At 48.4% G+C, this 20,805-nt stretch overlaps 7 protein-coding genes across 7 annotated transcripts; 4 read left to right on the top strand and 3 right to left on the bottom strand.

Moving 5' to 3' along the window:
• Positions 1-491: 491 nt before the first annotated feature.
• On the top strand, positions 492-2,350 carry GUITHDRAFT_101526 (hypothetical protein; the record flags this gene model as incomplete). The annotated part of the gene is made up of 7 exons (XM_005840004.1): positions 492-499; positions 623-797; positions 847-971; positions 1,016-1,184; positions 1,231-1,837; positions 1,885-2,099; positions 2,147-2,350. The coding sequence occupies 7 exons, from the start codon at positions 492-494 to the stop codon at positions 2,348-2,350; spliced, it is 1,503 nt and encodes a 500-aa protein (XP_005840061.1).
• Positions 2,351-3,180: 830 nt separating this feature from the next.
• On the top strand, positions 3,181-4,103 carry GUITHDRAFT_150518 (hypothetical protein). Its single transcript, XM_005840003.1, has 2 exons — positions 3,181-3,833; positions 3,887-4,103. The coding sequence occupies exons 1-2, from the start codon at positions 3,222-3,224 to the stop codon at positions 4,085-4,087; spliced, it is 813 nt and encodes a 270-aa protein (XP_005840060.1). The 5' UTR covers positions 3,181-3,221; the 3' UTR covers positions 4,088-4,103.
• Positions 4,104-5,269: 1,166 nt separating this feature from the next.
• Positions 5,270-6,268, top strand: GUITHDRAFT_64747 (hypothetical protein; the record flags this gene model as incomplete). The annotated part of the gene is made up of 8 exons (XM_005840002.1): positions 5,270-5,357; positions 5,402-5,450; positions 5,503-5,568; positions 5,604-5,661; positions 5,709-5,755; positions 5,802-5,901; positions 5,958-6,054; positions 6,111-6,268. Coding segments are annotated over 8 exons (663 nt in total), but the record flags the coding sequence as incomplete, so codon positions are not given.
• An 84-nt stretch (positions 6,269-6,352) lies between these two features.
• On the bottom strand, positions 6,353-7,233 carry GUITHDRAFT_64615 (hypothetical protein; the record flags this gene model as incomplete). Its single annotated transcript, XM_005840001.1, has 3 exons — positions 6,353-6,550; positions 6,596-6,763; positions 6,829-7,233. 3 exons carry the CDS (start codon positions 7,231-7,233, stop codon positions 6,353-6,355), a joined length of 771 nt encoding a protein of 256 aa, XP_005840058.1.
• Positions 7,234-7,364: 131 nt separating this feature from the next.
• Positions 7,365-9,413, top strand: GUITHDRAFT_101522 (hypothetical protein; the record flags this gene model as incomplete). The annotated part of the gene is made up of 10 exons (XM_005840000.1): positions 7,365-7,875; positions 8,098-8,189; positions 8,238-8,280; positions 8,323-8,384; positions 8,429-8,476; positions 8,713-8,778; positions 8,828-8,957; positions 9,014-9,068; positions 9,115-9,258; positions 9,308-9,413. 10 exons carry the CDS (start codon positions 7,365-7,367, stop codon positions 9,411-9,413), a joined length of 1,257 nt encoding a protein of 418 aa, XP_005840057.1.
• A 14-nt stretch (positions 9,414-9,427) lies between these two features.
• GUITHDRAFT_64838 (hypothetical protein) lies at positions 9,428-11,461 on the bottom strand (the record flags this gene model as incomplete). The annotated part of the gene is made up of 2 exons (XM_005839999.1): positions 9,428-10,014; positions 11,185-11,461. Coding segments are annotated over 2 exons (864 nt in total), but the record flags the coding sequence as incomplete, so codon positions are not given.
• Positions 11,462-13,198: 1,737 nt separating this feature from the next.
• On the bottom strand, positions 13,199-13,636 carry GUITHDRAFT_56334 (hypothetical protein; the record flags this gene model as incomplete). Its single annotated transcript, XM_005839998.1, has 1 exon — positions 13,199-13,636. A coding segment is annotated over one exon (438 nt), but the record flags the coding sequence as incomplete, so codon positions are not given.
• Positions 13,637-20,805: the final 7,169 nt, after the last annotated feature.

Genomic DNA, 20,805 nt, shown 5'->3' with positions numbered 1-20,805 from the left:
ATAAAAATCGTCAGGGAGTTGACGAAATCTTGTCACTGTGGGGGAATGTTGAAATTCTTTTCTTCTTTTTTCTTCTTTTTTCTTCTTTTTTTCTTGTTTCTTTTTTTATTTTTTTTGAATCTGGACGCGGCCCGTGCCGCGTCCAATTCGAGTACCCCACCACCCGTCCGCACTCATCACTGTGCCTCATTCTCTACCACCCCTCCTTTCTCAATCCTTTGCCATTCTGTAAAACCCCAATGGGGTTTAGGGGCAACCCCCCACCCCACCATCTACGATATTTGCTCCCTTCGACACCATGCTGCCAGCGGTGCGAGGAAGGTAAGCAATTGAGACGAAATTGCAGAGCAAATGCAGGCAGCAGGCAGGCAGACTATAGACAAGACAGGAAGGGTGGAGATAGACAGAAACGCAATCTCCCTACGTGCATTCACAAAATGTTTCTGGGGGCAGGAAGTGCAAAACAATTGGAGGGATTGAAATAGGACCTAATGGTATTGTAAGAGTAAAAGAGGGATAGTGAAAGCATCAAATTACAAGGAGAGAAACTTAAAAGGTTCTTAGAAAATATCTTAGGATGGACGGGCGAATTTGAGTTGCTCCTCATTCCTTTTCGAAACAGATTCTTCTCCACTTCAGGATCGAAAGTGAAGAAAATTGGAATTGTGGGCGCCGGTGTTGCAGGCCTGCAAGTTGCTCGGTCACTCAAGGAGAGGGGGTTCGACTGTGTTCTTTTTGATAAGGCGCCTGATGTTGGAGGTCTTTGGCGAGAAAATTACACTGGCTTTGGAATTCAGGTGCTGACAAATTCAGCTACCTCAGGCAAATGGCTGACTAGACTTTTAGGTTCAACGTAAACTCTTCGAGTTTCCCGATTTCCCTGCTTCATACGGTGATTATGCATCTGGTCCTGAGATCCAAGAGTATATCAAGTCATTTGCTATCAAGCATGATATTCTATCGAAGACTAGGTACATCGAACAGAACAGCATTCTGAAGTGATGAATGATGGCAGGCTGAACACGACCGTGGAGAAGATTGCCCGAAGACCTGACGGAGAACGGGGATGGGAATTGACTGTCAAGACCCCAACTGGAAACCAAGAGAAACACACGTTCGATTACACCGTCATCTGCCAAGGTATGTACTCTACCACGCCGAACAGGATTCATTACGAAAATGAGGTACAGCTCTGGGAATCGTTGCTGGTTGAAATTGACCGATTAACAGGGTCAATTCGCGGGGAAGATCTTACACTCCAGCGAGTACCTCAGCCCGTCGATCTCCGAAGGAAAGAAAGTTGTTGTTGTCGGTTCCGGCAAGTCTGCGATCGACATTGCAATGAACGCTGGGGAGGTGGGAAACAGATCGACACTTCTATTTAGAAACGCCCATTGGGGAACACCTCGCCTCATCGCTGGTCTCATCCCTGTTCGTTTCGTCTTCGCTAGTCGATTTGGTCAAGCACTTGTGAGCTGGTATAAGGGAGCTTGGCCCTCGCAAGGGGCAGCCATCAAGATTGCCCATCAAATCCTTTCGCCCGTGATCAGTGGAGCCTTTCGGGTCGTGGAAGCAATCTTCGCTTTCCAATTCAATCACAAGGGCAAATGGAAACCAAGCATGGACTTTGTCAAGGATTTCTATGGATACGCACAGATTCACTGCCCAACATTCACCAACATGGTTAGCGCAGGGAAAGTCCAGACAGTCCAAGGAGAAATTCAAAGATTTACTCAGGATGGTGTCATTCTGAAGGACGGAAGCAAGCTGGAGGCTGATGTAGTGGTTCTTGGTACAGGATTCTTGAAGAAGTACGCCTTCTTCGATGCAGCGATGGGTATGTATCCAGTAGACTGCATATACGACGTTGAAGATGATTTGCAGTCAAACAGCTTGGAGTGGAAGAAGATGGACTGTACCTGTACAGGCACATCCTGCCATCACATGTCCCCGACATGGCCTTCGTAGGCGCTGAGTCAGCAAGCCTCTCCAACATCACAACCTTCGCCATACAATCTGAGTGGCTCGCTCGCCTTTTGAACGGAGAGCTGAAACAGCCCGAACCAAGCGTGATGGCAGATGAAATCAACAAGATAAAGGTGAATCTTACAAGGTTGATTGGGCGTTCGAGCTGAAGGATTGGCAGGAATGGAAGAGATCGTGGATGCCATTTACGACTTCTCGGGCTGGAATAATTCTGGCGCACTGGATCCACTACCACGATGAGCTGCTGAAAGACATGAAGATTCCTCATCGGCGGAAAGGTACCAACTACCTCGCCGAGGTCTTCGCTCCTTACGAGCCGAGCGACTACCGCGACGTCTTGACGACGAGCGTCAAGAGTGCATAGTTCCAGTATTGCTAACGTTAACCGAATCTAAGAAATAATCACTGAAGAACTTCCAACGACACCATGAGTCATGAGGAGATCAAATTCCCATTGCAGAGCCAGTGATTATCTAACTAATCTATCTCCTCTCCGCAGTCTTGTTATCTCCTACGGAGACATGTTTCTTCGAGTCGTACAGGAACTCTGCAGTGAACTGGTTTGTGTTTTACAAGAATCTTTTTAAGTTTTACAAATTGGTATGTTTCCATGGCAGCGCCAGAGGGACAGTGATGAGGGACCTGAACGTAGCATTCACATCACGACGATAAATCAGAGGGTAGAAGAAGAAGAGAATGCAGTTCAGTCAAGAATTACAGACTTCAATGTGTAGGAAATGATAGGGTAGATGAGGAGCGAGGAATTGCCGCGGCAACCTGCTGCAGGGCTCAGGGAAATCGCGATGGGATCATAGCACCAAAGGTTCGTGTTCTTTCTGCTCTAGTTTGGTAGCAGAATCAACAGACAGGGCTTTCATAAAGGTGAGGGAGAACAGAGAGATGGCTCCGTTTACATGTAGATTCGGATAAGGTGACTGCTGGTGGGCAACGTGATTGACCTGTTCTTTGTAGAATCAATGCTGCTTCAAAGACGATTGACTGGACAATTCAAATCATTTTCGTCTGCGACAAGACTACTTCATGGTACCTCAAGCACCATCTCCTGGTGACTTTGCAGAATTTATAGGGATTGTGTTTCTTACTTTCCTTCTAGCTACAGAAAATTGAATGAGCAAAGAAACATTCACACGATGAATGCTGGAGGGGTCAAGAAACCTGATGTTGTCCTTGGTTGTGTCGCTTACTGCTCTGGAATCAGCTCGATCTGGGACGGCATGAAACAATACTTTGCATCCAAGAACATGAATGTCGACTACATTCTGTTCACCTCCTATGAAGCGCAAGTGGAGGCGTTGATGAACAAACAGATCGACATTGCCTGGAACGGCCCCCTTGCACACTGCAGAGTCAAGCAGAGAACCAACAACGCAAGTTTGTCTTTGGGCATGCGAGATTGCGATAGAGATTTCCAATCTCATATCATCGTCACAGAGGACAGCGGGATCAAGGCCCTCAAGGAGCTCGAGGGGCAGACTATCGCAGCAGGGACGGTGGACTCACCACAGGCGTACATCCTCCCCCTCCACCATCTGAAAAAGCAAGGAGTCAACCTCAAGTCGCTGTCGATGATCAGGTTCGACAGAGACGTTGGGAAGCATGGCGACACGGCTGAGGGAGAGGTCCTCGTGATGGAGGCGCTGAAGCGAGGAGAGGCTGCTGCTGGACTCGTGTCCGACCTCATGTGGCAAAGAGCCTTGTCGTCGGGAAAGGTGAATGCGGATGGAAAGAAGATGACCGTCCTCAAAGACGCTCCTCCTCCCTTCGACCACTGTCAGTTCGACGCTCTTCCCGGTCTCGAGGCAGCTAAGAAGGAAGCATTCCAAGAGGTAAGCAGGCCGGCGATGAGCTTCTACCATGCTGACGAGCTGCGTGCCTTCAGGCTCTCTTCGCCATGGACTGGAACAACAAGTTTCATCAGGAGATCATGAAGATGGAGGGCATCACGAGGACGTGGGCGGGGCCTCGAGATGAAGGATACGCCATGATGCAGGAGATCGTGGATAGCGAGCCCAATGTCCCCTATCCCCGCATGCTGCATGATAGCAGCAACCATCCCTTCAAGTCGCTCCTCATCAAGTAAACGTTTTGATACCAGTCTCTCCTTCATCGAAACTAGTCTGATCCGCCCTTCCTCCTCCCCTCCAAGTTCCCAGCTCAAACGGCCGGTAGGGCTGGAAGCAACATCGCCTATGAGGGCGGGCAGCATGGGCCAGGTGGGCAGGTAGGACGAGGCGGGAGAGCTGGCGGCAGTACTGCAGGGGGTGCGGGGGAGCGGATGGGAGGAGTCGGGTCGAGGATTTCCCCCGTTTCAATGACAGGGCGCATCGAAAAAACCACGCAGAGTTGCAGAGACGGGAGGGTGAAGGCAGGAGGAGGAGGCATGTTGCAGCAGGGGAGGGTGGAGAGGGGAAGAGGATGAAAGAGCCAAGGTAAGGAGGAGAGAAGGCAGGAAGCCATTCCTGTCAGCGATGGCAAGCAAGGCAGGCAAACAGCTCAGGGAAAAGGGGAACATGGGATGTGTTTCCAGAATGGTGAAGGAGTTCCCCTCCCACGACGAGTGCATGGCGAGCATGAAAGGCTTGGAAGAGCTTTGCGGAGGAAGAGAGTCGATAGAAACCATGAGTGACGTCTTGAAGTCCGTCCGCATCCTCCATGAGTACATGGATTCTGGTGAACAGCAGCAAGGAAGTCAGCTGGTGACGTCACTGCATGCAAGCATGCTAAAGGTGCTGGAACTGTGCGGGAGCACGTGGAAGGAAATTCACCAGGGACACTGGAGGGGAGTGTCCAACAGCTGGCGGGAGCTCTTCGCGATCTGCTGCATGCTGAATGCGATCCTGAGCCTCTTCAAAGACTCGGAGAACTTCCCTGCTCTTGACATGAAGGCGTGCGAATGCGTCTGGTGGGAAGAAGAAATGGAATCTGTCCCTGCAGAACTTGTAGCAGCACGCTGGATCGATCTTGCACTCCTCTTCGGGGGGGAGAGGAACCGAGGGCAAGCGCACAGGATGCTCGATGCAATTGTGGAAGCTGTACGGGATGCGAGGAGACTGGAAGAGACAAGGAGGGGAACTAAGAAGATCAGAGTAGAGGAGAGGGGAGACTCGGTGTCTTCATCTCTGCCTTCCATAACAAGCTGCAAAGGAGAGAGGATTCCAGTTGTATCTTCTCCACCCCTGTTGACATTCAAGTTGGAGTATCTTGATGTAGCTGGAAGCAACAAACAGTCACTTTAGTAACACTGTTGCAACAGAAACAACTTCCAGTCGTCATGACAGGCGTTGTAGATCAATGGCCAGCGTACGAAAAGTGGAAGAATCTTGAATACCTCAACGAACTTGCTGGTTATTGTCGCCACGCTCTGCAATATTGACGTCTGAGTGTATCTCTACAGGTTTCCGGACTGTCCCGATTGAGCTTGGGAGAAATTACTTGGAATCAGGGTTTGATGTGCATGAAATTCACCGCGAGTTTACTGAGGGCTGCTCGCTTTAGATGGACCCAAAGACTCATGACGTTAGAGAGTTTCTTCGATGACATCATCAGGTCGCTGCTGCTGTTGTTGTTTTTTTCCGAGTGATCATGTTGCTTCAAAGGTCTAAGGGAGATGTTATTGGGTACCTAGCTCAACATGATTTGTTCGAACAGATCAAGGTGAAGACCTGCATCGAGTTTTATATCGCGTGTCCAACATGCTGCAGGAATTGCGGGATGACTTTCTGGTTCCAGACTACACAGCATTGACCGGGTAGAGAGGCGTTTGAAGCTTGTGTTGAGTATTCACCAGCCCTCAGCGACGAAGAAGATGACACTCTCGTCATGAACGCATGGTTAGGGCCCGGGGGAACTGTCACTCCCCTTCACTACGACAATTACAACAACATCTTCGCACAGGTGGCTTGCTAGCCTCTCTCTTTGCCTCGGCATGTTCTTGTATGACGAGGTCGCAGGTGGTAGGAAGCAAATATATCAGGCTTTATCACCCCAGGGAGCAAGAAGCTATGTATCCACATGGTGGGACGGAGTACAACACAAGTCGAGTTGATGGTGAGTCGTCGGCTCACTTTCTCTGCGTGTCACGTGACTTCTCACGACTTTTCCAGTTGAGGAAGTGGACAAGGAAAAGTTCCCCCTGTTCCAAAAAGCTTCTTTCACGGACTGCGTTCTGGAAGCGGGACAGTGTTTGTTCATCCCAAAAGGATACTGGCACTATGTAAGATCATGTGAAACTAGCTTTTCCATAAGTTTCTGGTGGAAGTAGAAGGATCTGCTGTTCATGGAGCATTTACAGAGGGAACAATCAATTTCATTTTCATCTTCGTTGATATTTTAAAAAAACTTCACATCATTGTATCAACAGGAAAATGGTTGAAGCAACAAAACACGGAAGAAGATAAGGCGACCACTCGCCGTAAAGTCGTTTGAACGCGAACCATCTTGGGCTCATTGATCGTGACCTGGCGACCTTGATGGGGTCAAACTTCTCATCTACCGTAGCAAGATCGTAGCAATATCCATATGCATCCACCAGGCCCTCGATGCCCTGTCACAGCCGCGTCAGCAAGGGCAAGCGCTTCCAGCAGACAACCTTGAGCTTCGCGCATTTTTTCAGCAGAGAGACTCTCTGAAACCCGAGACCATCCCATAACCGAATGCTCTCCTCGTTGGAGGCGAACACGAGGTTGAAGTAGGACATCTCATATCCTAGTGCTCTTGCGAACTTAAGGTAGCATGCCCCCATCAACTTTCCCACTCCCTGTAGCAAATGTACGTGTCATACTCCATTTCATCAAAGAGGCTCAGGATTATTTCTGATCATACCTGCATCCTGAATTCCTCTTTCGTGATGAATCCGCCATTGCAAACATGTGAACAGCGACCAGGGTAGTTCGGTTTGATGTAGAATATTCCCATGACATCCCCTGGATTTGAAAATTTTTTGTTCGCATCAAGCCCAGCACTTGTTGATCTCACAACGAAGGCTGTGTGGCTGAGGAAGTATCCTTGAAAATCTTCCATCCTTGTATATGTCTTGTCGAATGGCCACGCCCTTCCTTGCTCAATGATCGCGTTCAAGAGTCGCATACATTCTTCCCATTCCTCCTCTCGAACAAGATCAACCTCTACCTGTCGTCCTGACTTCAGCTCAGCACTCAGTGGCAGCATCTTCAGCATCTTTTCGCCCAGTCTCCCATTCCCAGCCTTGCCGCCATAGGCGGAGGTCATGGCAGGGAAGAAATGTGAAGGAGGTGGGGTAGTAATAGCTATTATTACTACCCCAGTCAACCTTCCCGGCCTCCAGACCATTTCACTTAACAATATGTCACCCATCATTCGTGGGACACATCATTCCACCAATGTCATGGCGCGACAACTTGGGTTCCGGGAGCTTCTGTCGCGACCAGGAGGAGCCTGGGGCTTCATGGAGGAGGGAGAGAGAGAAAGAGGCATGCCAAGGTGCGCGACTCGCCAAGTTTCTATGGTGTAGATCAAGCTGCATAAACGTGACGTTGTGCAATAGGAGCCTCTTCCTGTACATCTTAGGATTCTGCGACCTGGACGAGTTGGCGAAGATGGAGATGGTCTCGACATCATGGAATTCTCTCGTGCAATCTCTTGAATCTTCTACTCTCTGGCAAAGATGCGTGCATCGAGCGCTCGGGAGGCAGAAGATCGAGAGGTACAAGGTTGCACTCGGATTGAAATCGGGGCAATCATACCACCAAGAGGGTTCTGATCTACAGGCTCGCAACTGGAAGAGAATCTTGAGGCTCAACGTGAGTGAAAAACTTTTGCCGAATAATCCGAAGGGCATGAGAGCCACAGTCCTTCATGACCATGAAGGGCCGGTGATCAGCATGTGTGGCGGTGATGCAAGGGCAGGAGATTTGGGAGCTTTGACTGATCGTTTGCTCCAGGAGGTCCATATCTCTTCACAGGAGGAGGGGACAGGAGGATTTTCATGTATCGGATCCCAACCTTCTTGAGCTACACATTGGAGTCTGCGGAAAAGAAAGCCCCGGCTCCTATCCGGTCCTTTGGAGCAGGCAAGCAAAGACCCATCGTGCTCATCGTCTCATTCCGATGTAGATCATGCTCAACCTGGGCCGATCTTGTGCATGGCGGCCATGAGAGACTTTGTTGTGGCTGGAGGACTGGACTGCAAGGCTCGGCTGTGGAAGGTGACCCTCTCCTCGCCCTCGCTCACGTGGTGAGATCTCGAGAAACAGATCGACAGCTCTCCAGGCTCTCCTGCTCATCGAGAGTACGCGGGTCATTCAGGGCCCATCTGGAGCATCGCCTTGACAAGTCCAGATGACTCGGATCAAGTCCATCTCATCACAGGGTCCGTCGACACAACCATCAACATCTGGGATGTAAGGGCCGGCCGATTTCTGCTGTCTCTGATGTGGTTCCATAGTTATGGGGACCACAAGGTGCCTTGCCTCTACTCAGACTCGAAGGGTGGGTGAGGCAGAGGAGAAAAATAGGGGAGGAAAAAAGTAGGGCAGGCGGGTGGGAGGGGAGCATCAGCAGGAGCAGGAGCAGGAGCAGGAGCAGGAGCAGGAGCAGGAGCATGAGCATGAGTAGGAGCAGGAGCTGACTCTCGTCCAGTCATTACAGTGGGGTTGCTGCTCTTCACGTCCTGCAGCAAGAGAGAGTGGTTAATATAGCCCCAGTAGGAGCCGTTTGAATTGCGACCAGGTGATCTCGGGAGGTGACGATGGGACGGTCAGGATGTGGAGCATTGAAGATGGAAGATGCACACTTGTGAATGAGATGTAAGAATGGAGACATAAGGTGACTTCCATGCCTGCAGAGCCTTGAAGGAGAGTCAGAGAAATTCAACAACGTGCAGAGCTGTCAGATTGATCGTGGCAGAGACACCTTCATCGCTGTCTATGCAAGCGATACACGCGGGAAGATATGGATGTGGGATTACGGGACAGGTCTTCTTCATGTTTCAAACATGCGCTCAACCTCATCTAACATGATCCGACAATAGGCGAAGTCGTCCAAGCAGTGACCGCCCACGATGCGGCAGTGACAGGCCTGAGCATGTGTGTTTGTTGCTTGCTTTCGATGCGGATGACCATGGACTGTCAGGTCATTGTCACCTGAATATTCTTTAATTTCAACCTCTATGGATGGAACGATCAAGCTGTGGAAGCCTGAGACGTTGACCTGTCAGAAGTCGTTGTCCATCACTGATATTCTTTACAATCACCCCAGATCGGCCGGGCACGAAAGGTGAAGTCAGATTTTGAATTTGTTTAATTGATTTACATTTCGTCGTTAGGTCGCAACCAGAGAAGGTGCATCCAAGTAAGTCGCACGCTTGGGGAAATATTCTCTTCATCTCTACCTGGAATGCTTCTGTTCTCGCTTGCGTCTTCTCTGAATGATTCTGTACTGTAAATCATATCCCCTTTGCCTGCATAGACATGTCGTCGGGGATTGGGACCTTGTAGCCTTTCATTCTATTCACAGCAGCTTCTGTTCTCCTCACTTTCCTCCGTTCTCGTCGTGCTCGTCGTCGGGCGCGCATGCGGTTGTGCAGCCACCTGCGGATAAGGTGTACCGAGACGGCAATGAGAGCCAAGGTGAAGAGAACGACTACTGCGATGACCCAAGACGCGATCTGCTCGCACGCGACTCCCTGGTACCACACGTAGCAGTTACACACACCCTCCGCATTGCAGACTCCCCGCAAGTTGCAGATGTCTGACGCCAAGCCAGTGAAGGGAGGACACACAAGCTCGCATGCGCTGCCTCTGAACGCTGCCTCACAGATGCAGGATCCGTCCTCCTGACAGGATCCTGCGTAGTTGCAGACCCCCTCACAGCCCGTGGCTGGGTTGCAGTCCCTCTGCCCTAGACACGCCACCTCACAGCTCTTGTTGCGGAAGCCTTTGAAGCACGAGCACTCGCCAACGTCGTCGCACACGCCATGACGACTGCAGATCGAGTGCGCTCCTCCCGGGCATTCAATTTCACACGCAAGCCCTCGCCAGCCAGTCACGTAAACCTCGTTTGTGTGAGGGCCCTTATCGGTCAAGAAGCAGGAGCACGTCGCGTCCTCTTCGCAGAAGCCGTTGCCTGAGCAAATGTTGATCAACCCTCGCCCCGCTACCCCATCTGGCACTCCATCGCCTGTGCTGTCCCATCCGCGTAAGACGTCGAAGCCGTACACCTGCTGGTCTGTCGCCTTTCTGTCCAAGGTTGTAGGGAAGAATCTGAACCGACCGCTGAGGTCTTCACCTCCATATGTTCCCCCCGGACATCTCTGATTGCAACTAGCTCCTCGGAATCCGGGAAGGCAGTAGCACTTGCCCAGCAGAGGAGAGTGGTTTGGGGCGAGGTCAGGTTCATAGTCATGGTACTGGAAGCGATTGTCGCTCGCGGGATACTTCATCTTGTCGATGTACGCGGAGATTTGTGCGCATTCAACACTGGGACATCCCTGGGGTGGGGGGCCCAGCAAAGCATCCTTCAAGGTGGAGGTCAGGTTGACCGGCTGCCCCTCGAAGTTCTTGGTCTGAGTCTGATGCTCGATGCAGTAGTCGCTCTGACTGCAGACGCCATTCCTCAGGGCGATGGAGATGTTCGGGTTGCACCAGTCGACGTACGGGCAGCTGGGGACAGGAGCTGCTCGCTGATCCAGCCGATACGGCAGATCTTCGAACTGACACAGGCCGTTGAAAACTCGAAGGTAGACCCCCGAGACCGACTGGTTGTAGTCCCTGCTGTAGTCGAGCGCGTACGGGTTCATATCCTTACACTTGATGGGCCCGTTGCGGCTCTGGATGACATAGTCTGGGTACACGTCGCAGATGAGCTGAGCGGTACATTCGTTCGAGTAGAACGTCCCAAGCACGGGGTCACGTAGATGCCCTCCTACGCATTCGACGTTGCAAGAAATATTCCTATACCCGGGATAGCACAGACACTGTCCCGTGGCATTACACATCCCGTTGTTGTAACATTCTCCAGTCTCTGCTACGTAGTCCAGAGCTATCCCTGGGCATTCAGCAGAACACGAGTAGTCTCCAATCGCGTTTCGGAATCCATAATGACATTGGCACGACCCGTTTGTCGCCACGCTTGTCCCCACGTCAAAGGTCGTCAATCCCTTGGCGTTTGTGAAGAACTTTGCTTGTCCAACATCGACAGGACCATACTGAAATTGTGTCTGAGGGTTGATAAACCATCCTTCACAATTCCCGTGCAGGTGACATGGCCAATGGTTTGGATTCTCCGCCGCTCCTGCACATTCTATGGAGCAGTCGGCCCCAGTCCATCCTCGGTCGCAGATGCACATCCCATCTGTTCGGCATATTCCATGATTGCTGCAAGGATTGCTGGCCCCGCCCTTACATTCGACATTGCAGGCAGATCCAGTCCATCCATAACTACAAACACACGTACCATCTTGCATACAACCTGCAAGGCAAAGTCAGAACTAGAGGTTAGAATTACACTCATTACCAGCGTCAATTTGGGAAAGAGAATAGTTTTGACAGGCAACATCGAACGCGTTCCAGACTTGCGAGACAGCAAGGACCGGGTCGACAATCGGAGCATTCAAGTAACTCTCGGGCTGAGACAGCATTGCATTCGAGACGTTGGAAGGGTTCGTCTCGAAAGAGGCCCAGATGTATTGCACTTGCTCTTTCGTGAGCCCATACATGTTTGCAACCGCAATGGGATCACAAGAAGGGTTTGCCATTTCAAGATTACTCCACACTTGATCGATCTCTTCTATTCTTTTCTTGAAGTGAACCTGTGCAGTCATCCCATCTCTACAACCAGGTGCAACATCAAAGTTCGACTCTCCGACTGTGACTCGAGTAACTCCGGGTATGATCGGACATTGCCCATAGCCACAGCTATAATTTGACCAGCACGTGGACCTGTTCTGAAGCATCTGCAGCATTGGCATGATGTCGTTTCTGGTCCAATATCCTTGACTTGGACCCACGGTAGAGTTGTCAAGGACAGCCGCACGAGCCTCGGACGGGAACTTCAAACTGCTCTGACCAGACACAAAGAGGTAGATGGGCCAATCTTCAATCACAAAATTCACTGCGGTACTCATGGTGGGAAAATCTTGAACAATGCTATTCAGCAAATTCAGAACTTGCTCGCTGGTGATCATCGTAACATCAATTGCTTTACATACACCTTGCGAAGCACATTTAGCAGAGCACATTGCTAAGCTCGGATACACTGAATCCACAGCTCCAGGGATCACACAAACATACTTTTTCATTGCAGCATCCAGTCTACGTTTCAGACTATGACCAGAAGTTGCTAAGATATTCTTCTGTCTCCACCTGCTAATGATTTCTGCTAGTGTAGTGTTACCATGCAAGGAACAAACGGTCTTAGCTCCACCATCGCACTCAATCATACAACTTTCACCGCGATATCCAGAGAAGCAGGTGCAGATTCCTTGCTCTGAGCATTGTCCATTGTGATTGCATACGTTGCTGTCAGACGGAGGACAGCCAACTGTGAAGAAAGACTGGTAGTAGTTCGCCCCGAGTTCATGCAGTTCGACATTGTTCGTTTGGATCTCAGTAGGTGTATTTCTGATTTTTCGGTCGCCATGTCCAAGCTGTCCTTGATCATTGTTACCCATACTGTACACCCTGCTGATGGAGGCATAAGATCTCCTGTAGCCAATGGCTTCTTGTTGTACTACAGATACCAGCGTGTGCCAGCTCCCTCCCGCGGCACTCACTACGTGCTTTCCGTCCTTCATGAATGTTTGGGCTTCAATACAGTTACTACTCTGCCCGGATCTACATCTTGACGAGATGGTTTGTAGGGCTGTCACAAGTGCTGGAAAGCTCTTGAAGCTTGTATCTGAATTAACACCAAGCCCCAGTTGTCCATATCGGTTATTCCCCCAAACATACAGATCGGTATTCGAGAAATCATATGCAGTACAAGAGACTGATAGAGATTTCAACGTCTGAGCACAATTGATAGTCACTGCAATCGAGTGAAATGCTCCTGCATGGATCTGAACGACGTAAGGCTGACCAATCAAAGCTCCTGTGTAATCTGTAACATGCGAAAAGAAGACCTGACGGGGAAATGGACTGGAGTAAACAGCAGCGTCTATCATCAGAGGGGTTGGGTTGTTACAAACTAAGCTCTCGCCATCAAAAACAGGGGTAGAGTCGCAAGTGCCTAACTGTCCTCTGGAATTCAAACCGAAGCTCCACACAAGCCCTTGTTCACTTAGCGCTAAACAATGGTATAGCCCACATGCCACATCAAACACTTGCAAAACCCTTCCATTCGAATCATAGAAGCCCGAGACAGCAGTTGGTAAGCGACGTGCGAGATAATCACCTTGACCCAACTGCCCATACTTGTTATTACCCCAGGTGTACAAAACTCCCCCCGATGTGACTGCAGCAGAATGTGAGAAACCAGCTGCAAGTTTTATGACTTTCGAATTCAAAGAAGCAAAAAAAAGGACCTCAGAAGGATAAGGGATATTCGGGCGCATGTCTGCAGACCCCATTCCAAGCTGTCCATAATTGTTCCATCCCCAGGCATACACATTTCCTTGGCTGGTAAGAGCGAGACTATGAAAACTTCCAGCTGCTACCCTTTCGACATGCTCCAAATAAAACGGGTTGAAAAGCACTATCGCTATGGAGGACCAAACTCCCTTTGTGTTCACGTCCTGATACTTGATGCAGGTTGGAACAATCCAAGATTCTGCTGGCCAGCTGCTGGGCAAACCAACAATTGCACGGCTGTCGACTCTTCTGTCTAGCAGGTATACCTCAGATGGCTCGCAAATGACTGCTGATGGTGCAGAAAAATTGTATTGAAAATAGGAGGGCCCCGCAAAGCCGAAACCTAGCTGGCCGACCAGATTATCGCCAAAAGAATAGAGGACACCCTTAGTTGGCTGCGTGCCATAAACATCAGAATATGTTTCAGATGAAATCAACATCGTGTGCGTTTGTCCCATGGCCCCATGGGTCACGTTGTGCCCAAACAAAAGGCTTAGGTATCTTGGTTCTAGGTTCAAGTCTTTTGACACGAAGGAGCAGATTCCATTGGGGCAATCTAGTGCATGCTGGCAGTATAGCCCGTCGTATTTCCCTCCTACGCACATAAGGCCACTGAAAGGTCTTGGTCCTCGGACACCAAATCCTAGTTGACCATATTCATTATCGCCAAAGGGCAATGCATTTCTCACTCCATAAAAATAGAATATTGACGTGTTCGACGGTTGACTCCAAATTTCACCATCTACAGTCACTGTGAAGTTCACTTTCATCTGGATCTGAACTGATGGGCTTCGGCAAACAATCTTTTGCGTACCCTCCTGAAAGACTTCTGTTGCATAATACGCTCCAAACTTGCACATCACACTGGTTGAAGAGTGGAAATATGGCCCAAAGGCAGTCACCAAGTAACCTCCAAGAGTTGGAACAGCTGAGGGAAGAATGTTCGTCACTTTCCATAGTGGAGTGTAATAAAACATCGGATTTGGTGTAGAGTAGCCTTGCGGCGAACCATCCAGGGTGATGACAGGCTGTATTGCAATGGAATTTTGATTGACATATTCGTAGACTAATTTATCCAAGGGGGGAGAAAAGCAAATGATTGAAAACGAATCTACAAACGTTCCAGGCACTTCATTTGCTATCACACCTACTAATACGCCAGCTGCATCAGTTGGGTTGTTAGGATCAAAGGTTCCACCGTTCTTGTATCCGAATTTACATATGATGGAAGACGAAGCCACGAATCCTTCGCCAAAGACGGTGATCACGGTTTGACCTGTCAACGGGGCTACGTTTGGTTTAAAGGCTGTTACATTGTACTGCTCAAGAATAGTAAAGGTGCCATTCCATCCTTGAGTCTCAGTAGGACAGGGAGGAACACTCGACTCGGGATTGCGCAAGCAACTTGAGGTCCATGTCTGTCCATCCAAGGCAAGAAAGAAAGGTACTGTCAGTCGGAGAGCGAGGTCAGGGAATAGAAAGGTTGTGTTCGGATTGAAAAGAATGTCTGTAGGTTGGGGCGGCAACAAGAGAGTTCCTGCAAAAGGTTGCAAGGCACAGGTCAAGTACTTGGTTGTTGGATCGATGACCACCCATGCACATTTGTACGTTGGATTGAGACAAAGCGAACGAGGGGTACCCGGTGCAAGGGGAGGGTTTGGAGCACATCCACGGAAAAACTGTCTTGTATCGTTTGCCAATGTCGACGTGCAACACCCAGTAGTTGTTGTGCAAATACAGACTTGACAGTTAGGACAATTTGGACAGGAGCAGCATTCGACACAACCAGCACAGACTGACCATCCACTGTCGTTTCTTTGTGTTCCTTGTACGTATGTACCGTCGCATGAGGCTCTGTCTGTGACAAAGTGAGGGCGCGGCAATGTCTGTCGAGGGAGGAGACACGTGACTTGAGAGGATGAGATGAATTGAGCATCAGGGTACCGCACAACAGTCGTCCCGAACTTACATGATATTGAGGTAGTATTGAAAAAATTTGAACCTAAAACTTCGACATATGAACCTCCTGTTTCACCACTGAATACAGGAGATATCTGAGAGATTGTCCATAAGATTATGTAACTGAACGAGGGAATATTGGAGGATGGTTCAAACTGAATTCCATTAAAGGATATTTGTATGTTGACACTCTGTTCCTGTACGCTCGGCGGTGATAAGCATTGCATTAGACTGGAACTGACGTACTCATACCTAGTTGCGGTAACTCCAAATTTGCATACCGTCAGACTTGATGAAATGAATCCTTGTCCAAATAAAGTCACCCAGGTTCCTCCGCTCAGAGGACCAGCTTCGGGAACTACACGATAAATGTTGTTGTAAGCATGGACGACAAAGGCAGTTGGAATGTCCATGTACAATTGGCCATTCAAAGTGAGTGAGACTCTCATAAGGTCAGAGAAAGCGCTTCCATTCTGCAACATTTGATTTGGAGAGGTTATACATTGAACAACATTCGGTTTGAGGAACGTAACATTGACTGAATCAAAGCAGTAATTTAATGTCAGTGAACAAAACTTACACTTGATCCCGATATGCTCATAATCCAGTTGAAAACGACAATGAGGTTCATATACGCAATATGATTCAAATCCAGGAGTCACGGGACCATAGTCGGTGTAACTTCCATAGACGTACATTCCATTGCACAATCCTGCAATCTGTTGGCCCTTGCATTGGGGAGCTCCTGAGGAGTCTACATCAAGAGACCTCCACGTCACCCCCAGCGCCATGAGTTTGTCAGTCAACCCTCCGGTCACTGTCACAAGGGTGCCTCCATCTGCCGGGCCGATGGAAGGCTGCAAACCAACCATCGTCGGTGTCAAAAAGTAGTGAAACAAGTGATAGCCTCGAGACACAGTCCATTCCGCATTGGAATCCACTATCTGTCCAGATCCGCCACTGATTGTTATCTCTACCTCAACACTTCCGTTCTTGTCTAAAGGTGGAGACGCACATTCGACAAGGCCATAGGAGAGATTCAATGATGCCTGCACGATTTGTGTCCCAAACTTGCAAAAGTATCCTGTGCCGTTGTTAATTTTGAAACCTCGGATCGTCACTTTGGTTCCCCCAACATGTGGACCACTCCTGGGTTCCATATGGGTGATGGCAGCCTTGATAGAGCAGCCCAACGTCAGGTCTCCAGTGCGATCACCACAATCGTAGGCTCCAGTACTGCAATCACTTGACGTACACACGCATCGCCCGGTAGTGGCTCCTTGTCCCGAGATGCTGTCACTTCCCAGCTCACAGGTTCCCCTAACATTCCACGGCTGGTCCAAGAAAACAACTTTACCCTGAGATTCTATAGCTGCAAACGCACAGGTAGGGTTCGCTCCAGTAACTTCACCAAAGCATTGCTGTTTAGAATTTGGACGTAATATGTAGGCAAAATCTACAGTTTCCCAGGTCCAATCATTTCCCTCGTTTTGACTCACAAAAATTTGAACCACTCCAGCTTCGCAATATAAGGCTCCTACCTGACTACAAGGGGTGCGTTTTGGTGGAGAGACAGTGATGACATCGGTAAGAATTCCTCCGGCTAAGGAAGGCTCATACACATCAGCTATTGCATTGCCATAGCGAGCAGGAGAAAGATCTTTTTTCCATCTTACAATCGGAGGTTGAACTGAAGTGTCAAATTCGGCAAATCGCACAAGAATGCTTCCAACTTGCGCACTGGGTACTACGAAATTGACTCCGACAAGAGTAACTTCCTGTATTGGATTATCCCAGAGAGTGAAGGCAGGGCTTACACTGAATAGTCGCAATGGCTTGTACACACTCAAAATTTGAAAGCTGTCCGACCATTCAAAACCATTCAAACTTACTCGAACTTCCAGGTTGCTGATTCTCATGTTTGGCAATGTGAGGCATGTCATGAATTGAAGCCCACCCTCTGCATGGAATACTCCAGGGACATAATTTGAATCTATCAGGCATGCATAGACGATTCCGTTCACACCGGTTATGATATTGTTCCCAATGATCTTGATGTCGGTGTCACCAAGGGAGGGTGCTGCATTCGGCTGCAAGGCACTCACAGTTGGCCTCGGAGAGTAACTGAACGTATCAATTTGATTTCCATTCCATGAACAGCAAGATTTCTCTGCGTTGTAGTACGGATGCCAAAATTTGCAGATGGAAGAAGTATTACAAGAGATTTGTTCAGCACCGTTGAAGGTAATATATAATGTGACTTCCTTGGAGTTCAACTCAGGGGGGGTGACACATTCCATCAATTTACTTGAAATGAATAGAACTGAGGTAGCAGTCTGTTGGATTGACTTAAAGACAAATTTGCATTGTATTTGATTGGAGTTTACAAAATTGTCTCCATATATTTGGATCACTGTACCTCCATTTGTGTCACCTAGCTTGGGTAAATAATCGTTGAAATGAGGTGTGGAGTAAAATGTAAATTCTTGATCAAAGTTGAAAGAAGATTCTGTTATCGTACTTTTGGCATCTTGGAAAGCAACACCGAAAGGAACAGTCAGACTGCCATCGGAGTTACAAGTGGCTAGTGAGGCGTTGATGTCCTTTCCGGTGCAAGGGATCAAAGAAGCGGCTGATTGTCCGTTCAATTGTATTTTGCTCCAATCCGGAATCTGACATTGGTATGTGTTTCCCCCAATAGGCGTTGCAACCGTGACAAACGAAGAATCTAGGGTGCTTTGCGGTACTCTCCACCAGCAATACCCGTTCAAATTCGATAGCAGAAAATTGCCGACACTGAAAGTCAGGGTTGTGGTTGACTGGGCAGAGTATTGAATTGCAGCAAGATTGGGAATGATATACTGCAAATCAAAGAAGGAGAATGCATTCTCTGCGCTCTTGATAGGATCAGTGTGCCAATGAAAGTTGTCAAAAGTAACATAGACATAGATCTGCTGTGGTGGAAGCAGTTGAACCACCTGAGTGTAACCATATCCATTCTTACTAAGTAGAGGAGAACGGCAGATAATTGTAGAACTGTCGATGACTGTAGCTGCTGTGACAGCCCAAGGGGGAGCCGAAGCTAAAGACCCATAAACGTCAAACAAACAAAAGCTTGTTGATGGTGTTCTTCGTGACGCTTCTACCTGAAACCCTTGACCGATAACAGTGATGAGAGTGTTGCCTGTGATTGGACCGAAGTAGGGAGACATAGATGTCAGCTGTGGCTCCAGGAACAAGGTCAGACCTGTTAGACCCCCCGCACTCAGAGAGCTGAAACTGAAATCGCGGCCGTTGAGGGCAACCTCGACTCGAATCGCGTAAGCGCCCATCGACATGTTGAATGCAGTGTTCAGGTTGAAAACTGTCGGTTGAATGCACTCTACATAACCTTGTTGATAGTTGACATTAACAACCGGCACTACAACAGAACTTACAAGCTGACTGCCTAGAACATCTGGCATGTTGTCTTGAAGATAACCGTACCGGCATTTTGGAGCTGACTGAGACGAATAGGTTGTGTTCACAAAATTGTTTCCGTAAACTGTGATAGTAGCAAGAGAGTTGAACTGCCTCACAAAGGTTTCACGACATGTACTTGTTGAATTCGGGCAAGCAATCAATACTTGAGTATCACCATTTGAAATAGATTGGAATGAAAACTTGAAGCGGATCGGAATTCCAAATGGTGAAATTTCTCTCACTGTATAGTAAAAGAACGAAATAGAGTTCTGACTGAATTGCTGTCCATTTATCGAGAATCGAAGCCTGACTGTGGGAGAGATGCTTGAAGATGATTGGGCAACATTGGCTTGCATCAGGCTGTTATTTGCAACCCAACCCGCTGTGAGCAAACTTCCAAACTGGGCGAATGTTCCATATTCTGAATAGTACATGTACGAAAATGGAGAAACAGTGATTTGAAAATTGAGACAAGACTTGACATTATTTGACCCAACGGTGCAGAAATCAGGGTATCCCATGGATTGGAAAAAGTAATAATTTATTGCGTTGTTCTTCAGGTCGGAATAAATTTGAGAGGCCTGAAAAATTTTGAGCAGTGCTCTTTCAACCTCAGTGACAGAAGTTACTGGTTCAACACGAACAGGTAATACAAATGCAGAATTGTTGATAGAAGAAACAGCCCCAAATTGAATATCAGAGGGGATAATTTGTTCTTGAGCGTTGACATCCGGAATACGACATGAACAAGTTGCATTTCCATAGCAAAGGTTTTCAATCGAACAATACAATGTATGCTTCTTACATTCTCTAATACAAATTAAATTGCCATTGCAGGAATCTCTCTTCATGCACAGCTCCAAATTCATTTCCATAGCCAACAGATGGCGAAGAGCAACTAACTGCCCGTTTAGTCTCGGATCCGTAGAGCTTTCTCCTGTTACAATCAAGTGTACTTCGACTCCTTCAAGAAACGTATTGAATGAGAATGATTTGAACCGAAAATTGTTAAATTGCAATGGTCGTGGGACGCTGAAAGAAATAGGTTGGGTACCATGAAACGATCCAGAATCAGGTAGAATTTCCAGGGGATTTGGATAGGCGGTGTACATGAAGAAATACTGTCTGTCATCTGTCCAAAGCGAGTCGTCACTGACATTGATGCCCAGATTGATTTCAAGGTTCGTGTAGATGTCCAGGAGAGGCTGTGAGATGCATATGATCAGTTGTTCTTGTGGAATGAATTGTGCGGGCACAACCACTCGTGAAAACTTGCAGTAAGCGTTGTATGGAAGCTGGCCACCTCTGTCAAAGTTCAACCCTGATATCGTAACATGAGTACCTCCATTGTACACACCACCAAATGGGACGAAAGAAGTGATTGAATAGACAAAAAGTTCTGCATCTCCGATGACGAATATTTGATTGTCCGATGACAACTGGAAGGAAATGGTCGAATCTGTTGGAAGACTTACAGAGTAAGGTAAGGATGGTTCCAAGCAACCCTCTGTTACGCAATCTTCGCATCCAGACATAGTACTTCCTTCAAAGCAAACCCGCGGTGTTTTACACAACACAGTCGAAGAATCTACGAATGTACCATAAGCAGACGGCAATCGTTCGTGCCACCTACAGAAAACCTCAACACTTGCAGGTACAGCATCGTATCCAGTGGAGAAATCACAAGCTACAGGTGCCTGTGCCCTGGTACAAGGATAATTCACGGTAAAAATGTTTTGCTCATATTTAAAGTTCGTCCCCGAAATGGTAGCAACTGTTCCACCTCTCGAAGGAGCACTGTTCGGCAAGACAGAATGTATCATTGGATCATCGT

Source organism: Guillardia theta (genome assembly GCF_000315625.1).
Source record: "Guillardia theta CCMP2712 unplaced genomic scaffold GUITHscaffold_7, whole genome shotgun sequence".
Lineage (NCBI taxonomy): Eukaryota > Cryptophyceae > Pyrenomonadales > Geminigeraceae > Guillardia > Guillardia theta.
This window is presented reverse-complemented; position numbering and strand designations above follow the sequence as displayed.